Source organism: Prunus mume, linkage group LG7 (assembly GCF_029339155.1).
Source record: "Prunus mume cultivar Tortuosa linkage group LG7, ASM2933915v1, whole genome shotgun sequence".
In the NCBI taxonomy this organism is placed as follows: Eukaryota; Viridiplantae; Streptophyta; class Magnoliopsida; order Rosales; family Rosaceae; genus Prunus; species Prunus mume.
In genome coordinates, this window is record NC_142704.1 from 18,006,517 (window position 1) to 18,024,591 (window position 18,075).

An 18,075-nucleotide genomic window follows, 5' to 3' on the forward strand; every position below is an offset into this window, starting at 1 on the left:
CAAGAAAATGGTATAACACTGTTTCTAGTATTAACACTAAAAAAAAGGCCTTTATTTCTATTCTTATCAAGGTTTAATACTAGAGGAAACAAAATTCGATGAAAAAGATAAAAAGGAGCGGTTGTAATTCAAAAAAAAGAGGTGGAAATCCAAGATGCCTTTCCATTGGGGACAAAATTTAGGTTTCAGAGGCTTGTAAATACATTCAAAACTGTGATAGGTAAAGGTAAGCGAATGTAGCCTAGATTTAGACATAATGAAATGGAAATCAAATTCTGTGCTCTTCCTGAGGTATTACCAACTTGTCATAATCGTCAACGGTAACCTGGTACAAAAGTTTCAAATTAGCCATACCGCAACAGTACTTCAGGATACTTGTGTTTTAAACAGTAGAGGATTCTGAGCTAAAAACAAAAGCAAAGGGAATCGTAGTACCTCATATCTCCCGTCACCATAAGTGTATTCCACGTACAACTGTTTAGGCTCTCCAGGACATGGATCACAGAAGCCCATAATACCAGACTTCTTCACGCCTTCATGAAGCTGCCAGATTAAATTGAGCACCCATAAGTCTTAGGAAAACTAAGGAACAATTGTTTCTAGAGTTGAAACTAATTCTAATTACAGTAGGCTGCAAGAATGAGTTCTAATTCTCTTCATGAGCTAGAACCTGACCCTTGCATTTCTTTTTTCGGTTAAAATAGTAAAGCATGCATTCTTGTAAATGCAATATTATCCTAATTTAGCCAAACTTACTGCTTGTGAAATGCGTTCCTAGAATGAAGATCAAACAAGCACTCAAGAGTTAAGCAGTAACATAATTTTATAAAAAGAACAAACCTGCAGTTGTCCAGAATCGCTGACAAGGAAATTTAGAGGCAATTTAACATCAATGACCGGTGAATCATTTGATTCTACTGGTTCATCTCTTTTCTTCAAAACTTTGAGATTCCCATACAATGCTTTTGTGATTACCAGACCCCCTATTTCTAGCTGCTTATTTGTTTTCCTATTCGCTACATTCTGTAGTAACTTCTGAGCTTTGTCTGCTGCTGCTCTTGCCTCCAGAACCTGCAGATACAAGGTTTACAGATCCTTCCAAATATTCACACAAGGGAAAATGGAAAACAAAAAGTAAAACATTACAAATAAAAAATAGAAAGACATCATGTGTAAACTGAATTGTATTAATTCAGGGAAGAATAATTATACAACACAATGAAGCCTGCAAATCCAACTGAAAACCAGGTGCAACATGTATCTCTCAGCATCTCACCAAGAATTGCAACAAAGCACAAAACTTGGTGCCCTAAAATTGCACAGATATTTTGCACTTATGGGTAGCCATACCTGTGCAGAAGTTTTTTCCTTATTCTCTAAAGCCTTCTGCTTTTCCCTCTTAAGGTAATAAGGTTTCAAAACAAATTTCTGCAAGCAAACAAAAAATACACATAATCAATAGACAATATATAGAACATGCAATTCTCTGGTCAACTGAGCATAGATGATAAATTGCATCTTCAAGACCCTTGCCCACATATTATTTCGTAAATCGCTTCATGAACTTTACAAATGGGACCAACTTTAACAGTCCAACAATAGCTCAACAACACCGGCACATGTAAAAAATAATGAGGAAATCCTGCCAGTTAAAAACCTAGGCTGTGTTTGCATAAAATAAAGAAGAATAACATACGTGCTCTCTTGTTCTCTTCTTCCTTTACCGAAAAAAAGAAGAATAACGTACTCAAGGGCCAAAGTTAGTATATCTGTACTAACCTTGAGTACGAAGTAAACTGATGTTGGAATTATGAATGCTCCAGCTGCAAACACAGGATCCAAATGCCTAGAAAGCAAAATCTGCATGTAAAGCCATCAGCAACAGATCAAAACTTGTGAGGCCTAAACCCAGGTGATACTAACAATATAGAGTTGTGTTTCATTTTCTTTCCGAAAAGATATAAAAAGAGCAATCCACACATAACAAGAAGAAAAATTTCCAAAAATACACGTCAGATATCAAAATGCAACCTTAGTTTTGTATTTTCTAATCCAATGGCTCCTTAAACTCTACACAAGGAGCATTTCAAATCCTCAAGTGCAAAAATAAAGAGGCACACATGCACATAAAAAACCTTTGATCAAATGTCAAATACAGATCAAATTTGCATTCACATCTAAAATACACACAGGCTAAAATTAATGCTTACAGGAATGATTAACTTTTGGCCCCCACGGTGCAATTCGAATTTCCAAAATATACCCTGTCATAGAAAGGTAGTGTGTAAGATTGCAGTCACACTTTGAACATATAAACAAGTTAACCAGGAACTAACTGAAAAAGTGAATTACTGTGTAAAAATAAATTTAAAGTGTCTGAACGAACTATAAACAATAGCCATTAACAAACAAAATTTAATCTTTGCAGATCATGCACGAAAAAATCCAATGAAACACTAATTGAAAAGTTATTCAATATTCTCTTAGACTAGGACGCCTAACAACCAAACATGTAACACAGCTAAATTGCTCTTAGTTAACTAAAATCCTCAAAAGACAAAATATAACATAGTAAGGGTAAAATAGTAAAACAATATAACTAAAAACTGTTTTTTAAAAAAGAGAAAAATAGAATAATTATCACAAACTGCTAAGTTGAATTGCACAACAGGTTCAACAGTCTCCCTTTTTCTCTCATCGCACAAACGCCAGATTAACAGAGATAGCTGGGTCTCTTCACAAAAAAAAAATCTTAAAAATACTTCATTTTTTTTCCTGAACTTTGCTTGGAAGGCAAAGTGCATAGAAGATCAAAGCCTTGAAGACGTCCAGAGATTACCAAAGGATCAAAATCATCTGAATTTGGCCACAAGGTTACATTTTAGTTAGCAACTCTAAGGTTTTTTTCTTTTTCTTTTTCTTTTTCTTGATGGATTAATCTAATTAAGTTATTTTTTACTTGTCTTTCAGTTGCTTCGTTCAAATCAGATATGAAGTTGAATTTTCTATGTGGACAAGGTTTGTCATGGGTTTTGCTGGAATTTTAGGCTGTGTGTGGAGTTATGTGGAGAGCTTTTGAAGATTGTGTGGTAACCTTTATTTTTCTTCAAACTAAAAGAAAACCTGATGTATCACTGCAGATATAATTACTTTAGATGTTTTCATAATAGGTGTTTGCTGTTTTTTTTTCTGGTAGATACTTTAGCTCCCTTCCCCTTTTTATGCCAATCTCACTATCACTATCTACTATACTGAACAATGAGATGCCTCTTAATTGGGATTTTGATTTCAGAAGGAATTTATCCGAGGCTGAAATAGCAGAAGTGGTAATACTTTTGGATATATTGGGGAAGGTGATATTAAATAGTTCTAGATCGGATCAGAGATCATGGGAAACTGAGGAGCAGGGTTCTTTTTCCTGCAAGTCTTTCAGGTGTTTTCTTCTCTCTACCACCAGGGATGTCTTCCCCCCTTTCATCTCAATCTGGAAGGCAAAGACACCTCCGAAAATTCAATTTTTCATGTGGCTGGCGGCAAATGGCAAGATTAATACTTGCGATAGCATTCAAGGGAGGCAACCAAAGATGTGCTTATCCCCTTCTTGGTGTGTTCTTTGCAAAGAGTGCAGAAAACATTGATCACTTGTTCATTCATTGTTCGTATTCCCTAAAATTATGGTGGAGGATGTTGGGTGCTCTCGGAGCGGAGTGGGTGATTCCTAAAGGGTGTTTTGAGCTCCTTAGTATCAATTTGAGGGTTTCGGGGAAGGGGAAGAGAGCTGGAATCCTTCGTGATTGTATAGTTCATGCTATATTCTGGAATATCTGGATGGAGCGAAATCAAAGAATTTTTCAGGATCATAGAGGAGTACGGGTTGAGGAATTATGGGATAGAATTAAATTTTGGGCATCTCTTTGGGCTTCGGTTTTGGGGCAGTTCAAGGACTATCACTACTCTACCATCATGAGAGACATGATGGCAGTCTTAAGATGATTTTACTGAAGTTTTGTGTTTTTTAATTACAGAATTATTTTCAATCTTAGTAGGTCAGACACCCTTTATTTTAGTTCTTGTTGTTTGATCGAGGAGTTTTTCCTCTTGATTATCAATACAATGTTTCTATTCAAACAAAAAAAATTGCAGTTATACTTTTGTGTTACATAACATTCTACAGAATCTTGGTATAGGGAGTTTTATTATTAGTCTTACTACTTAAACTATATTTTGTTGCAGAAGGAGCAAAGGAGTAAATTTACAAAAAAGTTCATATGGGAATTCGGTTTTCTCCACTTAAAGACTTTGGCCAACTGTTTACAAATTTGTGTTGTGCAAGTCTTTTTTCCTAACTTTATTTGCATCAAAGCATTTGATAATGAAATCTGCATATAAGAAACAAGATCCACTGTGAAAAAGTAATGCCCATATATCCACAGTAGAAAGAATCTCTGTTCATTTCAACATTTGCATTTTCTGATACTGTTAACGCAATTTCGGTCACTGTGGTAAACTATCTTCTAATCTACAATATTAATAAATGATTAACTCTAACTCAACTTCTGTAATTTTTATTCATCACTTTTAGCATAACATTTTCAAATTTTATTCTCCATTATCTTTTATTCACATTCCTATTGAATCATTTCATGCTTCATTATTACTTTTTATCAATTTTTGTAACTTTAGTTACACCAATTGTACCTCATATTTCATACATGCTCTAATATTGATATGGCTAAATAAAGGATATGTTGCAATGTATACAGCATACAAAAAAAAAATGTTTTCATATGTTACAAACAAAAAATATCACACACAGAGAACACACAATAGGAAAAGTCTTTTGACAAATAGAGTTACATCAAATAAAACAAAAAAACACATAAGATGCAGGGCGCATATGATTAAAAAAAGGCCTCTTTCTTCAAAAGGATTGCTAATGCAATTTGTGGCACTTTAGTCAAAACTAAACAATAAATAAATTTAGGCCAGGCGTACCGTGAGATTAAAAGGGAAATCTTCTTGCACACGTGATTTTTTATTTAAAAAAACAATGGTTTAAGAAAGGTTTCTAAAAACTCAAAATATCAAGTTAAATTGGTTTTCTTCGTTATTTCCTCTGCAAAGTGTTCCTAGAAAACTTAAATAATCACCAAGCAAATTGAGAAATTAAAAAAATCAAAACAACAAAAACACAATCCAATGAAAGAAAATGTTATCTGAATAATATTTTCCACGAAATAAATACGGCATAAAGCTTTTAAAAATTTATAAATTTCTTTCTGAATCACCTGAATTCCAATTGAATACAACATGCGAACAGTGCTGAAATTTGATAGCTTTCTCCCCCCACCAACTTCAACCTCAAGGGCATTGCTGCATCAATAATGTCTACAGTTAGAAAGCAATTGCAAAACCGCATACGTATGAGCACTTAGATTACCTAAATTGGTGTCTATATTTGGTTGACGACTGTATCCTGCTTATATATCAAATTAATGTATCATAGACATTGCAGGAACATGTTAAGATATATAACTGGTAACTAAAATCATAGCCATAACATAGAGGAATCTTGCTTTGTTTGGTTGAGTAGAAAAAGAGGAACTATTGAACTCCCTAAACACCCAGAACAAGATTTTTCTCTGTAGTATGTTAAAAGTAAAAGAGAAACTAAAACATGTATAATTGGTAACTAATCATAGACACTACAGTTAAACATGTAGTTGGAACGAAATTGAGTATGGAAAAATAACTTTGAGACGATGATTAATTATCAAGATAAACAGCATTTGCTGATAATTTATTATCACCCACAAAAAAGGTTTAATTAAAAACTATCCATCGAGATACTTAGAGCACACCTTCCAATTTTCCCCACAATACGACCATGAGACTTTGACGAAAACCGATGATTATAATGAGCTGATGCCGCAAAGGAATCTATGCCACACTGTAGAAGTAAATAAATGAAGTTGAAGTGAATTATGTACAAATTAAGTTTGATTTCATAAAAGACAGTAATCATGTTCAACTAAGGGTTCACTGAGAAGTGAGAAGCTTATAACAAATGAAACGAAGTAAAAACGTATTGCATGTAGACAGATCAATTGAATTTATAACAACTAACAGAATGCTGAATATAAAATTAGAACAAGGCAGGGAGTGGTCCATAGCAATAGAAGATTTGTAGACCGTCCAACAAATGATATGTCTCCAAGGTATTCTACTTTTAAACTATGTCCCAAATATAGATGTACCTTCAGCTCCCCAGCAGCAGACAATTTCTGGTTTTTCTTTCGCCATCCTACTGAAACAGCTGAGTCTGAACCTAAAGCAAGCTGTATCTGTTAAAGAGAAGTTGGACCCACCCCAGGGCAAATGAAAAGATAAAAATGTTAGCCATCTCAAAAAATTTAATATGAATAGCTAATAGGATGTGTACTCTATTTTTTGTTGTTAACAAATTACATACGACTAGATCATTTACAATCCTGTTGGGCTTTACCACTCGGTAGACTTTTCATTCATCTTTTCCCTCCACAAAAACACGTCCTAATGTGTAAGATCTGGTGTGTTCCATGTTACAAATAGAGTATATTTGCACAAACATAGTGATTTTGACGTCCGATGCATTCATGACTTCAAGCATATTCCACTATTTCTATAATTATTCATGTACAATATGTTCTTTCTGATGTTACAAAATACGAACGATACCCACAAAAAAATAGAGTCAACTGGAACAAGAAATGCACATACATTACCACTTGCAGTTTCAGATAGTTGTCGCACCCAGGTATTGGAGAGATTCAGTGAACCATCCCTCAAAGACATTGAAAGTCCCATTGTTGCAGTTAAATGCGATGATATGTTACTGGACAAAACAAACAATGAATATGTAAAGAGGAATTAACGTCCTGAAAATTCAAACCAACTTGTATCAAATGAGATAAGCTCACCGAGATGTCTGCACCCCAATAAGTGACCGTAAACCAGCAGAACCTATGAATTCTATTGAAGAAACTGAAGAAAGCCGATGCCCAAAAACTATAGTAGCAGCTCCACCGCCAGAATTCCCATTAACTGCCAAATTTCCACCAATTGAAAGGGTATTGTGCTTTGATATCTGAGACTGGACTGAACTTGTCATAGCCATCCTGACATTTTTTAATATCAAATCAGTGTCCAGATAAAACAAATGGAACTACGATGTAGAAGACTTAACCAAAGCATACAGCTGCACTGAATATCATGCATTTATGATATCGAGGATCAATGTGATTATAATAGGATTCCAGGAAGGTAACTGTATTGGAAGAACAATGATTCTTACTAAGACGAGAAATGGAATTACAAGCCTACAAAAATGGTCAAGAAATACGAGATGCAACTAGGTCCAATCATAAGAACACAGACATAGTGATGGCAGGTGTGAAATAATTACTTTAAAAGAAGCTAAAAACATCACCTATGCATGTGATTTTGTATGGCATCAACTATTACCTATATTGTGATTATAAAATGGCACCCTTTGTTTGTAAATTTACATTTAAAAATTCTCCATAGGAGGCAAAAAATAATAATTTGATTCAAGATGATCAATTGCATGAAGGGACAAAAAGATAACACATAAACAAACCGAGCGGTACCCTCTCATGATGCCATGACTATGCAAAAGGTGTGGCAAAGACATATTGGCCAATATTGTACCAGAAGGTCGGAAATGTGCTGAGACCTTCTCTTGTTCCTTCAGCTTCCGCAACCTCTCAAGTTCTTCCTTCAACTCTTCTGCTTTATTCAGTTTTGTCCCAAGCTCCAAACCAGAAGTCAACCCTTCCATACCATAAATGTCATATATCTTCCTTTTATTCTCATCTGACAGTATCTCGTATGCTTGGCATATCCGTTGAAAGTTTTCTGTAGCAGTATCTTTCATCTGAAAACAAGTATTGAATGATAGTACTACTCAATTACCATCTTTCATGAAATTAAATTCAACTGCCAAAAAAGTCTAACATTTTTGTTGCCAATGCCAAAGACCCTTCCATGAAGTTCAAAATTCAAACAAATCCGCTCTAAATTAGTACGTTACTATAACAAACACAGCCCAACAGGACAGGTTTCAACCTTAAACAATGAACACCAATGTGTTTGATTGAAAGCACAGGATCGATCATCAAATTTACAATTAAACAGCAACTTTATAATCGTTCTAAGCACCAACCCCTCTCTCTCTCTCTCTCTCTCTCTCTCTCTCTCTCTCTCTCTCTCTCTCTCTCCAATGCGCAGTTCAATAACTAAATCAATGCCACCAACAAAAAACATTTCTTGGCAAAATAGAGAAATTGGGTATCAACCCAACAAGGAAAATATTCAGAATTTTAACCTTTTTAAAATAAAAAGTTCAAAAATAAAATATGAAGGAACATAATGGAGTTGCGGATGAGAGTGTACATGAGGAGCTTGGTATTTATCAGGATGATAAACTTGGGCCCATTGCCTGTAAGCTTTTCTGATTTCCTCATCGGAAGCCTCCGGTGATATGTGAAGCAGTGCATACAGTTCCTATTAGGGGGTCCTTCTTCCTCTTCCTTCATCTTTCTCTTTCTCTCTCTCCCTGTTTCTCTCTGTGTTGTCGGTTAAGGGTCGTGCTGAAAGTGGCGGTTTATATTTTACGGTTTCTGGTATCAGACGATGGCAGTTGAATTTAGGGGTTTTTGCCAAAAGCCTGAGTCTTGTTCCTCAATCTTCTCAACCATGTGTGTGCGCGAGGCGCTGGTTTTTCGCTTAACTTGTCGGGTCCAAAATGTACTTGTTTTATGGGCCAAGTTTAAGTACTAATCCTATTCGGCTTTCTTCTACGAAAACAACCCATTGGGCTTTCACTTTGATGGCCACGTAAGTCCAAGGCCAGGCTCTGAAAAGTGGCATACCATATTGAACTTTCAGTAGACCAAACTGCTATTTTGTAAATTAAAGTCCATTTCGGCATTGTTATCTTATGAAAATAATCATTTTATTAGTTTCTTTTGCTAAAAATCAACTATGAAATAAAGCAATTTGGTGTTTGGTAAATTTTTTTTTATTAAAAATGATTTTGATACAATAATCAATTTTCAAGGATTTGGTAATTTTTGTGTAAAACTGTTGTGAGCTCTGTATAATGACGAAAAATAGCATTATGTTGAAATGACTTTTCCATTCAAGTTTTAGGTAAAAAAATAAACGCACTTTCACTTTCACTTGTATAATTCTTATGTTAAATATGTTTCTTACTTCCATCACACCCTAAAAATGATTTTAATCGTAAAATAAATTAAGTTTCATGTTGAAAATTAAATATTTTTCTCCAAATCCTCTAAACTATTATTTAAAATTAAACCCAACATATTGCATTAATGATAAATATAGTTTCTTGATGAAATCAATTTTCTTTAACTTCTGTGAGGATGAAGATTGAACTAAAAAAATGACAATAAAATCAAACCCTAAAAGCTAATGAGAAAGAGGAAGAATAAAAAATTTAAAATTATAAGAAACGAAGCCTAGACTAAATTACATGGTCATGGAAGAAGCACGCCAACCGACAATGAAAGAAACCCACCAATTGGAAGAAGAAGAAGAGAAGGACGTGCACGCATAAAAAGGGAAGGACATACCCAAAAAAAAAGGAAGGACATTTTGTGGAAATTGTCAAAAGAAATGAGGGCATGTTGGGTAGTTTGTAAAAATTCAGTAATGCCCAAATCGGTCCCCAACTGATTCTCAAGGAAGTGGAAATAAAAAGCATCTTCCACCATGATTCTCCAAACTGAGGTATTCGGCAGCGATTTTCACAAAGAATCACTTATCCATCCTTTTACCAAACAGACAGACACGCTTCGCTATCAAACAAAGTGATTTTTATCAAAATAACCAATGTCAAACGGGCATTAAATTTGGAACCTCAAACTCAATAACGAATTCAGGAATCTTACCTCATAGAGTTATAGTGTTAAAGTTCCCAAAAAAATTTAAGATGAAAAAAATATTGAAAATGAAACGATAATAATTTCATTCATAATTCATGTCAAAAACTACATTACAAGCTACAATTGTCCACGACTAGGTTTATTATTTTGAAAACATAGAATTATTGCTTCATTTTCAATACAAGCAAAAACATTTCTCTTAATGTAAACAAACAAGCTATCACTCAATTATTGATCCCTCATTTTGTTCCGAAGTGGACTCTTAATAATATTTATAACAGAAAATGTCCTCTCGACTGAAGCCGTTGCAACTGGTAAAACTAACGTCAATGTAATAAGCAAATACACATAATTGAATGATCGATGTATCCTTATCTCCACCATTTTTTTCGCAAGACTACCAATCTCTTGTAATTAAGAGAAATCATTACTCGCACATGATGATAACGATTTGTCTTTATTGAAGCATTACGTCTTGACCTCCCTGGAAGTATGAATCTCTCATCCATGTTAGAAACATCAATATGATGTTTGTCACAAAAGAAGATACCTCATCAACCAATACATCAAACTCATTATTCATCATCTAATGTAACTTTTCTTGCATGATTTCACTAAAGCCATTTCATTCACAATTTCTTGATATTTCGTTCGCAATGCTAGTGACACATCATTTGTGAGTCATAATATAGCTTTCATCAAGAATAAATGAAACACAAACTCAAAAGTATGCATTTATCTCATTAACTTATTTGTTTCATTGCTATCATTGGGATTGTTATCAATAATCATTTGAAGCACATGAATCACGAATGAAAACATAGAAATGATGCTAATCAAGGTATCATAATATGAGTTCCATCGTGTGTCACCGGCACGTTTGAGATTTGTTTCTTGATGATGTAGGGGCTTTTTCTTAGCAACTCTAAGCGGGGGATGATGCCGTAAAGGCGGAGATAGATGAAATTGCCCCTTGAGCCTGAGTTCGAAGATCAAGCCCTAAAATGCTTCGAAAGGACAGAGATGCATTAGAAAACACCTTGGTTACCTTCACCAATGAAAATAACAACAACTTACAGATGATTTCTTGATGCTTACAGATAAATTTTCTAGCTTGGCATGAGAGGCTTGTGGCATGGAAGCAAAATCAGCATGAGTTTAGCACCAAAGATGAAAATATGGCTTCCTAAGGAGAAAGGAGTGTTTAAGATGAGAAGAAGAAGAGTTTGCGGTGATTTGGTGAGAAGAGAGAAAGAACAATGTGTTCTTAAGCGGCTTAGCGAATCTATGTGAAAGTAGTGCGCTGAGAAGAGGAAAATAGAGAAGAATGAATAATGCATTGCTGGGTTTTGCGGGTAAGAGAGAAAACTTGCTCTCTGAATTTGAGTTGAGTTTTGTTGAAGAAGAGGCCTCATTTTATAGCTTACTGGAAACTATCATTTCCTAAGAAACCCTAATGGTTTCTTCCCAACTTGACCACCAGTTTTTTCTTCCTTTCTCCTCTCCTTCCTTGACTTTTCTATTTTGGTGAAATTTCCTCTATCTATTTGCACAAAATCAAGAATTTTGGGAGCTCAAGGCCCTTTTCCCGTAATTGTGTTTCATGGGAGACTTCATTCTGACCATCTCATTCCTTTCTTTCTTTCCTTTTTCCATGGCTAAGTTTGATGGGGGAAGGAATTGGGGTATGTATACTGGTTCGAAGAGTGCTTCTCTTCCTGGCAGCTTGCACGTTAATATCCATTGGTTCTTTGGGTGTTTTGTGCTTGGAACTTGTTCCTTTTCAGCAATTCTGCATATGTGGACATCTCCTTTGTGACTTCTGTTTTTTCCATCAATGAGCTGAGGCTTTGGCTTCTTCTATTTTCTAATTGTATGGGCATTTTAAGATAATGGGTTGGTTTGTCAAAATAAATGGGCTAACCTTAACAAGTGTTGGACTATTTTTGTTGAGGTGTTGGGCTAATTTGGTTAAGCTAATGAGTTATTTCCCCTTTTGTGCTCACCCATATGTTTGGGCATAAAAATGGGCTTGAGTCCCGAGGCTCCCAAGCAACCTGAGACTTCCATTTCTCGGCCCATCAATGGGCCTCATATTGATTTATTATCATTCATACCACAACCCACTCAAGCAACCCCAGGTATTTGAGTGGCAGAGCCCACTTAAGATTGTGGCGTGATTAGGTGCGGAATAATAATTTTTTGCTTGGCGTGGCGTGTCGCTTGGCTTGGCATGTGTGCAAGCGCACATAATGAACTTTCGCGTGCCTAAATCGGGTTTCTTCTCGAGTATCGCATTAGCGAGAGAATTTATTTGGGCCGAAGTGTGGATTTTATTTTTTTTTGGGCCTCAACAGATGCAATCCTCCCCCAATTATAAGACAATCATTTTCAAAAGCTATCACAAGTTTTTCTTATAATTGAGCTCTAAGTGCATCACGCCACTTACAAAATGCTCAACTAACATGGTTAACTACACTATTAGCCATTGTGAAAAAATAGGCAATGTCAATCTTTTTCTTTTGCCATAACAACAAGTGCTAGTTGAAGTTGATGAGCAAATCAATGAACATAATATGCAGTAGGTTATTCTCTCAAAATCTTTATTTTAAGGTCATTCAACTCATCTCTCATATTTTTAGCTCCATCATAACATTGTCCCTGTAACTTGGAAAGGTTCAAACCATTGGAAGAAAAGAATGTATTAATGGCATCCTTTAGTGAACTTGAAGTGGTGTCGATAACATGTTGGACCACACATCTTTTCATTACATGCCCTTTGTCGTCCACATAACACAACACCATAGTCATTTGCTCTTTTACTGAAACATCACATACTTCATCCACCAATATAGAAAAGAATCCATCTTTTAAACCACTTATAATAACATCAAGTGTTTCAAGGGCACATGAATTGACAATATCTTTTTGAATGCAATGAGCTACTAACTTGAGATTCCCCGGAGTATTTTCTAACACAACTTCTTTAACTTTCTCATTATTGTCTGCAAGGAATTGCAATAACTCCAAGTAATTTCTCCTATTAATTGAAGTAACACTTTTATCATTGCCATGAAAAGAAAGACATTGTCACAATAAAAATGCATTGCCATGAACTATTGTTTTTGTTCGGTATGCCAATTCTACTGGGCTTTTTTTTTTTTTTTTTATACAAAAATTAAGAGGAATGAAAAGCCCTAGATCGCTAAGTTAATTAATTCAAAATTGTTGCCTAAGAAATTGAGGAATAAAAAACACCAATTCATTACTAATTAAGACCAAAACAAACCAAATTTCGTGATACATGTCATAATTGGACGCATTTATTTTCTAAATTATCATTTAAAGATCAAATTTGCAAAAAATAAAATAAAATTTAAGATTGTTTAGACATCCATATGTATAAACTAAATAGGCAGTTCATCATAAGGATCTTAATTGTACTAAAAGCGTCTTTTTTATATACAAAAGGATTACTAAATGACATCCAATTTAATTGACTTTTTGCATAAATATTCTTTAAATTGTAATTTAGAAAATAAATTATTCCGATTATGATACTTGTACGAAAAGGTTCGCCTAAATGTGGCCTCATACAATAATTTCTCTTTCGCTACATTAAAGACAAAGTTCATGGGCTTATTCGGTGATTTTGTATACGATTCCCTCTAGATCTAGTTTTAACATCTTCCATTTTTTTTCTTCTGTTTTTTGTATAAGCTTGTGAGCCACATCTATGATGCTTGGTCCATATATTTTCAGTGATGAAATCAGAAACTCAAAGGAGATAAGAAGATTGAACGAGCTGAATGTACATAGATTTTCCATTTATTGCATTGCTGCCAAAGAATTGAATCAACTAAAGACAAGGCCAAGCATGACATGAGAAACTTCTTGGAAATTTCCAATACCAAACCAATAGGCCCTACACTTGGTATAATATGGTTGCGATTCTGCATGCAAATCATGTAAAAAAAGTAGCTCCTCACAATGTCATGATGTTTTTTTTTATTGTTAATTACTACGTGTTTATATTTAGGGAGACTTTGTAAAAAGACAAAGGAGAAACAAATTTTGAAAAAGCTCAAATGGATAAAATTATCTTATTTATTTTGGATTCCTTCACTCTTCTTTTATCCATCAGGAAAAGAGGGATATTCGAGTCGAGAATCTCTTCCAATATTAAAAAGAGAAATTCTACTTGATTAATAAATAATTGATTCGCTTTTAAATTATTATTAAGTCATATGTACAATACCAAAAAAACACCCAAGTTAAAATAGGAAAAAATGCTTCCATTATTAGAAAAGATGGAAAATTATTGTTGGAGGTGGGGATACTCAAATTCATGATACTCAAATTCATGATAGGAATGGAAGAATTTTGTCGTAGGGGTATGGGGCTTGAAGAAGAAATTATAATAATATTGGACTCTTCAGTATCCTCGACAAGTGTTATAGAGCTGGTACTTTGATTGGGACACACGGCGGATACATATTCATCATCATGAGACAGAGACAACTCTTCATCGTTTTTACCAGTTTTACTCATATCAAGTAAAAAATCAACACATTAGTGAAATATCAGTTGGTAACTAAAAAGTAAAAATAGAAATTACTAATGAGTGTTGCTATTTATATCATATTTACTTATCGTACTGCTAATCATTATCATATTATAAATAGGTCTCACATATATTAGTGAAGTCCACTTCTATTACATAAATGCTAATCATCGTCGTACACTTCTATACGAAATGATTAATAAATGTGGTATAAATAATTATCAGATTATTTTATGACCAAACACATGCTCTAGTTACTAACAGGGAAAATGAAAATTGAAAGCTTGGGAATGTGACACATGTATTCTATATATACTGATGTCAAAACCAAAACCCATCATATTTCATTTCATTTTCCCAGCTTTAATCTGCTGAAGCTTAGCTCCCATGGGTTTTCACACGGCAATTGTAGCAACCACATTGAAACTCAGAGCCCTCTCCACCTCTCACAGCACATGTGACCACTGCTCACTGGCTTGATCTGCCCTTTTGTGCTCAAGCTCTCTTTCAGCTTCGGCCTTGTTCATCAAACCTACTCTGACTTGATCCATCAGTCGAGGCTCTTCTTCTTCCAGCTCAACGAGATTGCAGCAGCTGACAATTTTGATGATGATCTTCAACAGCAGCAGCCAGCTGCTACTAGATTGCAGCGAGCTCTGATGCTACTGCAACAGGCTGTGACCCATCAAAGAAACTCACAGGCGTCGGAATTGGATGAGCAGAGCATCCATGACCTCTCCATGGTTGCTCTTTGAGCTCTTCTGCATCTGCATGTACATCTACCTTACTGGGTGAGAATCTATAAATAAATATGTACCTGGCTTTTTTCTTTCTTGTTTCTTTTTCTTTTCTGGGTTTTGGTTGTTTTTTTTTTTTCTTCTTTTTATGGATGTAAAACTGGATCGAGTGGGAATTAAGATGCTTAATTACTAGTTTTATGCTCTGTGTGAATTAAGCATTAAATTAATTAGTAATTAAGAGGCATATCTGGTGAGTAATGTTTTGCTTTGTACCACATTATTACATTTAGCTGACCAGTTTATGTAAATTAAATTTAAGAAGCTTAATTATATCCAAAGAAACAAAAACAGAAAAAACTAAATAAATAAAAAAATTCCTGAAAGATCAGAGAGATTACATTTGGCTGACATGAGTTTCTATCAAACATCAGAAAGATCCGTAGAATTCCTGAAATTTAAAGAAGGGGGATGAGAAAGGCGGTGCGGTGGCACCGAAAAGATATAAAGTTGGGAAGGTGAAGACTGAAAATTATTATAGATAAGAGTCAAGCTCAAGACTGATTTGATTTAATTTAATTTATAATAAAATAATAAAAACTTCAGTCGACATGCCTACAGGTGTCACAAGTAACATACAAGTTGTCACGCCATGGTCATAGGACATTAATAAGAGGTTGTGCATGAATAACACCTAAGTTGTTAGGTCATTCGATCAGTTATATGCGGTCATAAGTTACTATGCCACCTCAAATAAGAGGTCACACTTGAATAACATGTAAGAGGTCACACTTGAATAACATGTAAGTTGTTACGTCATTTGATTAGTTATATACGGTCATAAGTTGTCACGTCATGTCATTTGACGACAAATTTTTGTCTCCTCCCCGTCCTAAAAAGCTCCCCCATCAACTTCTAAATATTTGCGTTTGGTTAAATCATGTTCTTCATTTGGTAGCTCTTCGGATGTTGGAAGATAATAGATCTTTTGGGATTTCTAGAGGATCCTGTTTCTACTTAGAATAAGAAGCCAAGAACAACTGATTTCCCAATAAGAAGCCAAGAACAACTGATTTCGAGGGAACTTGCTTATTAGCATGAGACACAAAACTCTCTACCCACCCATTGAATTTGTGTTATCAACTTTCTTCAGGGGGTTCTATATGGAGGGCGGCCCGGCCCAAAATATTCCATAAAAAATGAAAAGGAGTTAAATATCTTCAGTCCAGCTCAAAATTTAAAATCAATCAATCAAATAAAAAGCTGCCCCACCTAGATTCTCCCATATTATCTACGATTAACTACATTTTACAGTTTACTCCTTTCTCGTTCGGTTCATAGAATAGATTTGGGAAAATTACTTATATGCATTTCTAGCGATGAAATAGAAGATTCATTTTTATGTTTGGTAACGTTGAAATGGCGGGAGTAATCACTTTATTTTTCACATGTTGTTTTGAGCGAGGTCTAAAATACGATGATTTGAAATATCGATTGGTTGAAAACCTGAAATCAATAGAAATATCAGAAATTATCAACATCAATAAAAATTGAATAAAAATCATGGAAATTGTAAAAAAAAAACTTGCAAATTTTTCATGAAACTTTGGAGGATGTTTATTTGATCAATTATAAAAATGTTGTAAGGAAATGCATTGTATGATGAGTTTAACTAATTTAAGTTGATATATAGAGAGCTGATAAACACTATGAGTGTAGAAAATATGTAGTAATTAATGAAAGAAGATTAAACACATAATAATAATTTATTTATAATATTTTACTATAATATTTTACACTTTAAACATTGCATGGTAAGATACATAAGTGACTTAGTACCACATAGAGTTCATATATAAGGTTCAAATTTAAGTTATTTACACCAACACTCTTTGAGGTTTTCGATTTTTTCACAAAACTCCTTGTGGTTTTAGAAATTATAAGACTACCCCATGAGGTTTTAAATTGTTTTTACAAAACTCCTTTTCATTTATTTTTCATCCAAAGATTAATGGTTTTATACACACAAAAATTCTCTAAATGACAAAGCTGGCCTTTGAGATTAGATTACATATACTTCATTGCGGTTAATTTTGTCAGTTGTATAAGTTTTTTATTTAATGAAATCATCAATTTTTGGACAAACAATTAACGAAAAGGAGTTTTGTGAAACTAAACTGAAATCTCAAGGGGTGTTCGTGTAATTTTTGAGACATAAGGGTTTGTAAAACTGAGAAAATCTAAAAGGGTGTTAATGTAAATAACTCTTTAAATTTTTCATTGTCTTCATCATCTTGATATTATTGATATTATAAACTAGGTAATGCCCAAGGACATGTGGCAGCCACACAGGCCATACCCATAAGTCTCACATCGAAATATCACCCAAAGGTCTCCCATACGTTCCCCTATAATTAGGGTGCTTACTCTAATACATAGGTAATGACAATTTGAATACCATAATGATACTTGTTTTCTCCCTCCTTATCTGACACAAGTATCGAAGAGCATTCCACTGGGTACCAAACCGGTGCCAAGGTCTTCACCTTTGTCTCCTCTTGTTTGAAGGTCACACCACCTTTGCTTGAGTACAATAGGTATCAAAGACATCTCATCTCTAAGTTAGGCTCAATCTTGACTGTCCATTTGTTAGCATCAACAACTATTAATATTGTAGTTTTGACAGTCTAAGTAGTCCATATTTTCAATTAAGGAAAATTGGATTGATTCATATATTGGCCTCATAACACTTCTTTCTCTTTTTAAACATAATTATTTATTAATATTTTTTGTAATGGAAAAA

General features: G+C 34.4%; 1 protein-coding gene across 1 annotated transcript; it reads right to left on the bottom strand.

Annotated features, from left to right (window-relative positions):
- Positions 1–30: 30 nt before the first annotated feature.
- On the bottom strand, positions 31–8,735 carry LOC148915641 (chaperone protein dnaJ 13-like). Its single transcript, XM_089055827.1, is given in 14 exon segments — positions 31–325; positions 436–543; positions 841–1,071; positions 1,351–1,428; positions 1,780–1,860; positions 2,211–2,264; positions 5,289–5,373; positions 5,862–5,950; positions 6,258–6,344; positions 6,760–6,874; positions 6,960–7,157; positions 7,650–7,936; positions 8,455–8,567; positions 8,570–8,735. Coding segments are annotated over 14 exon segments (1,611 nt in total). The 5' UTR covers positions 8,598–8,735; the 3' UTR covers positions 31–268.
- Positions 8,736–18,075: the final 9,340 nt, after the last annotated feature.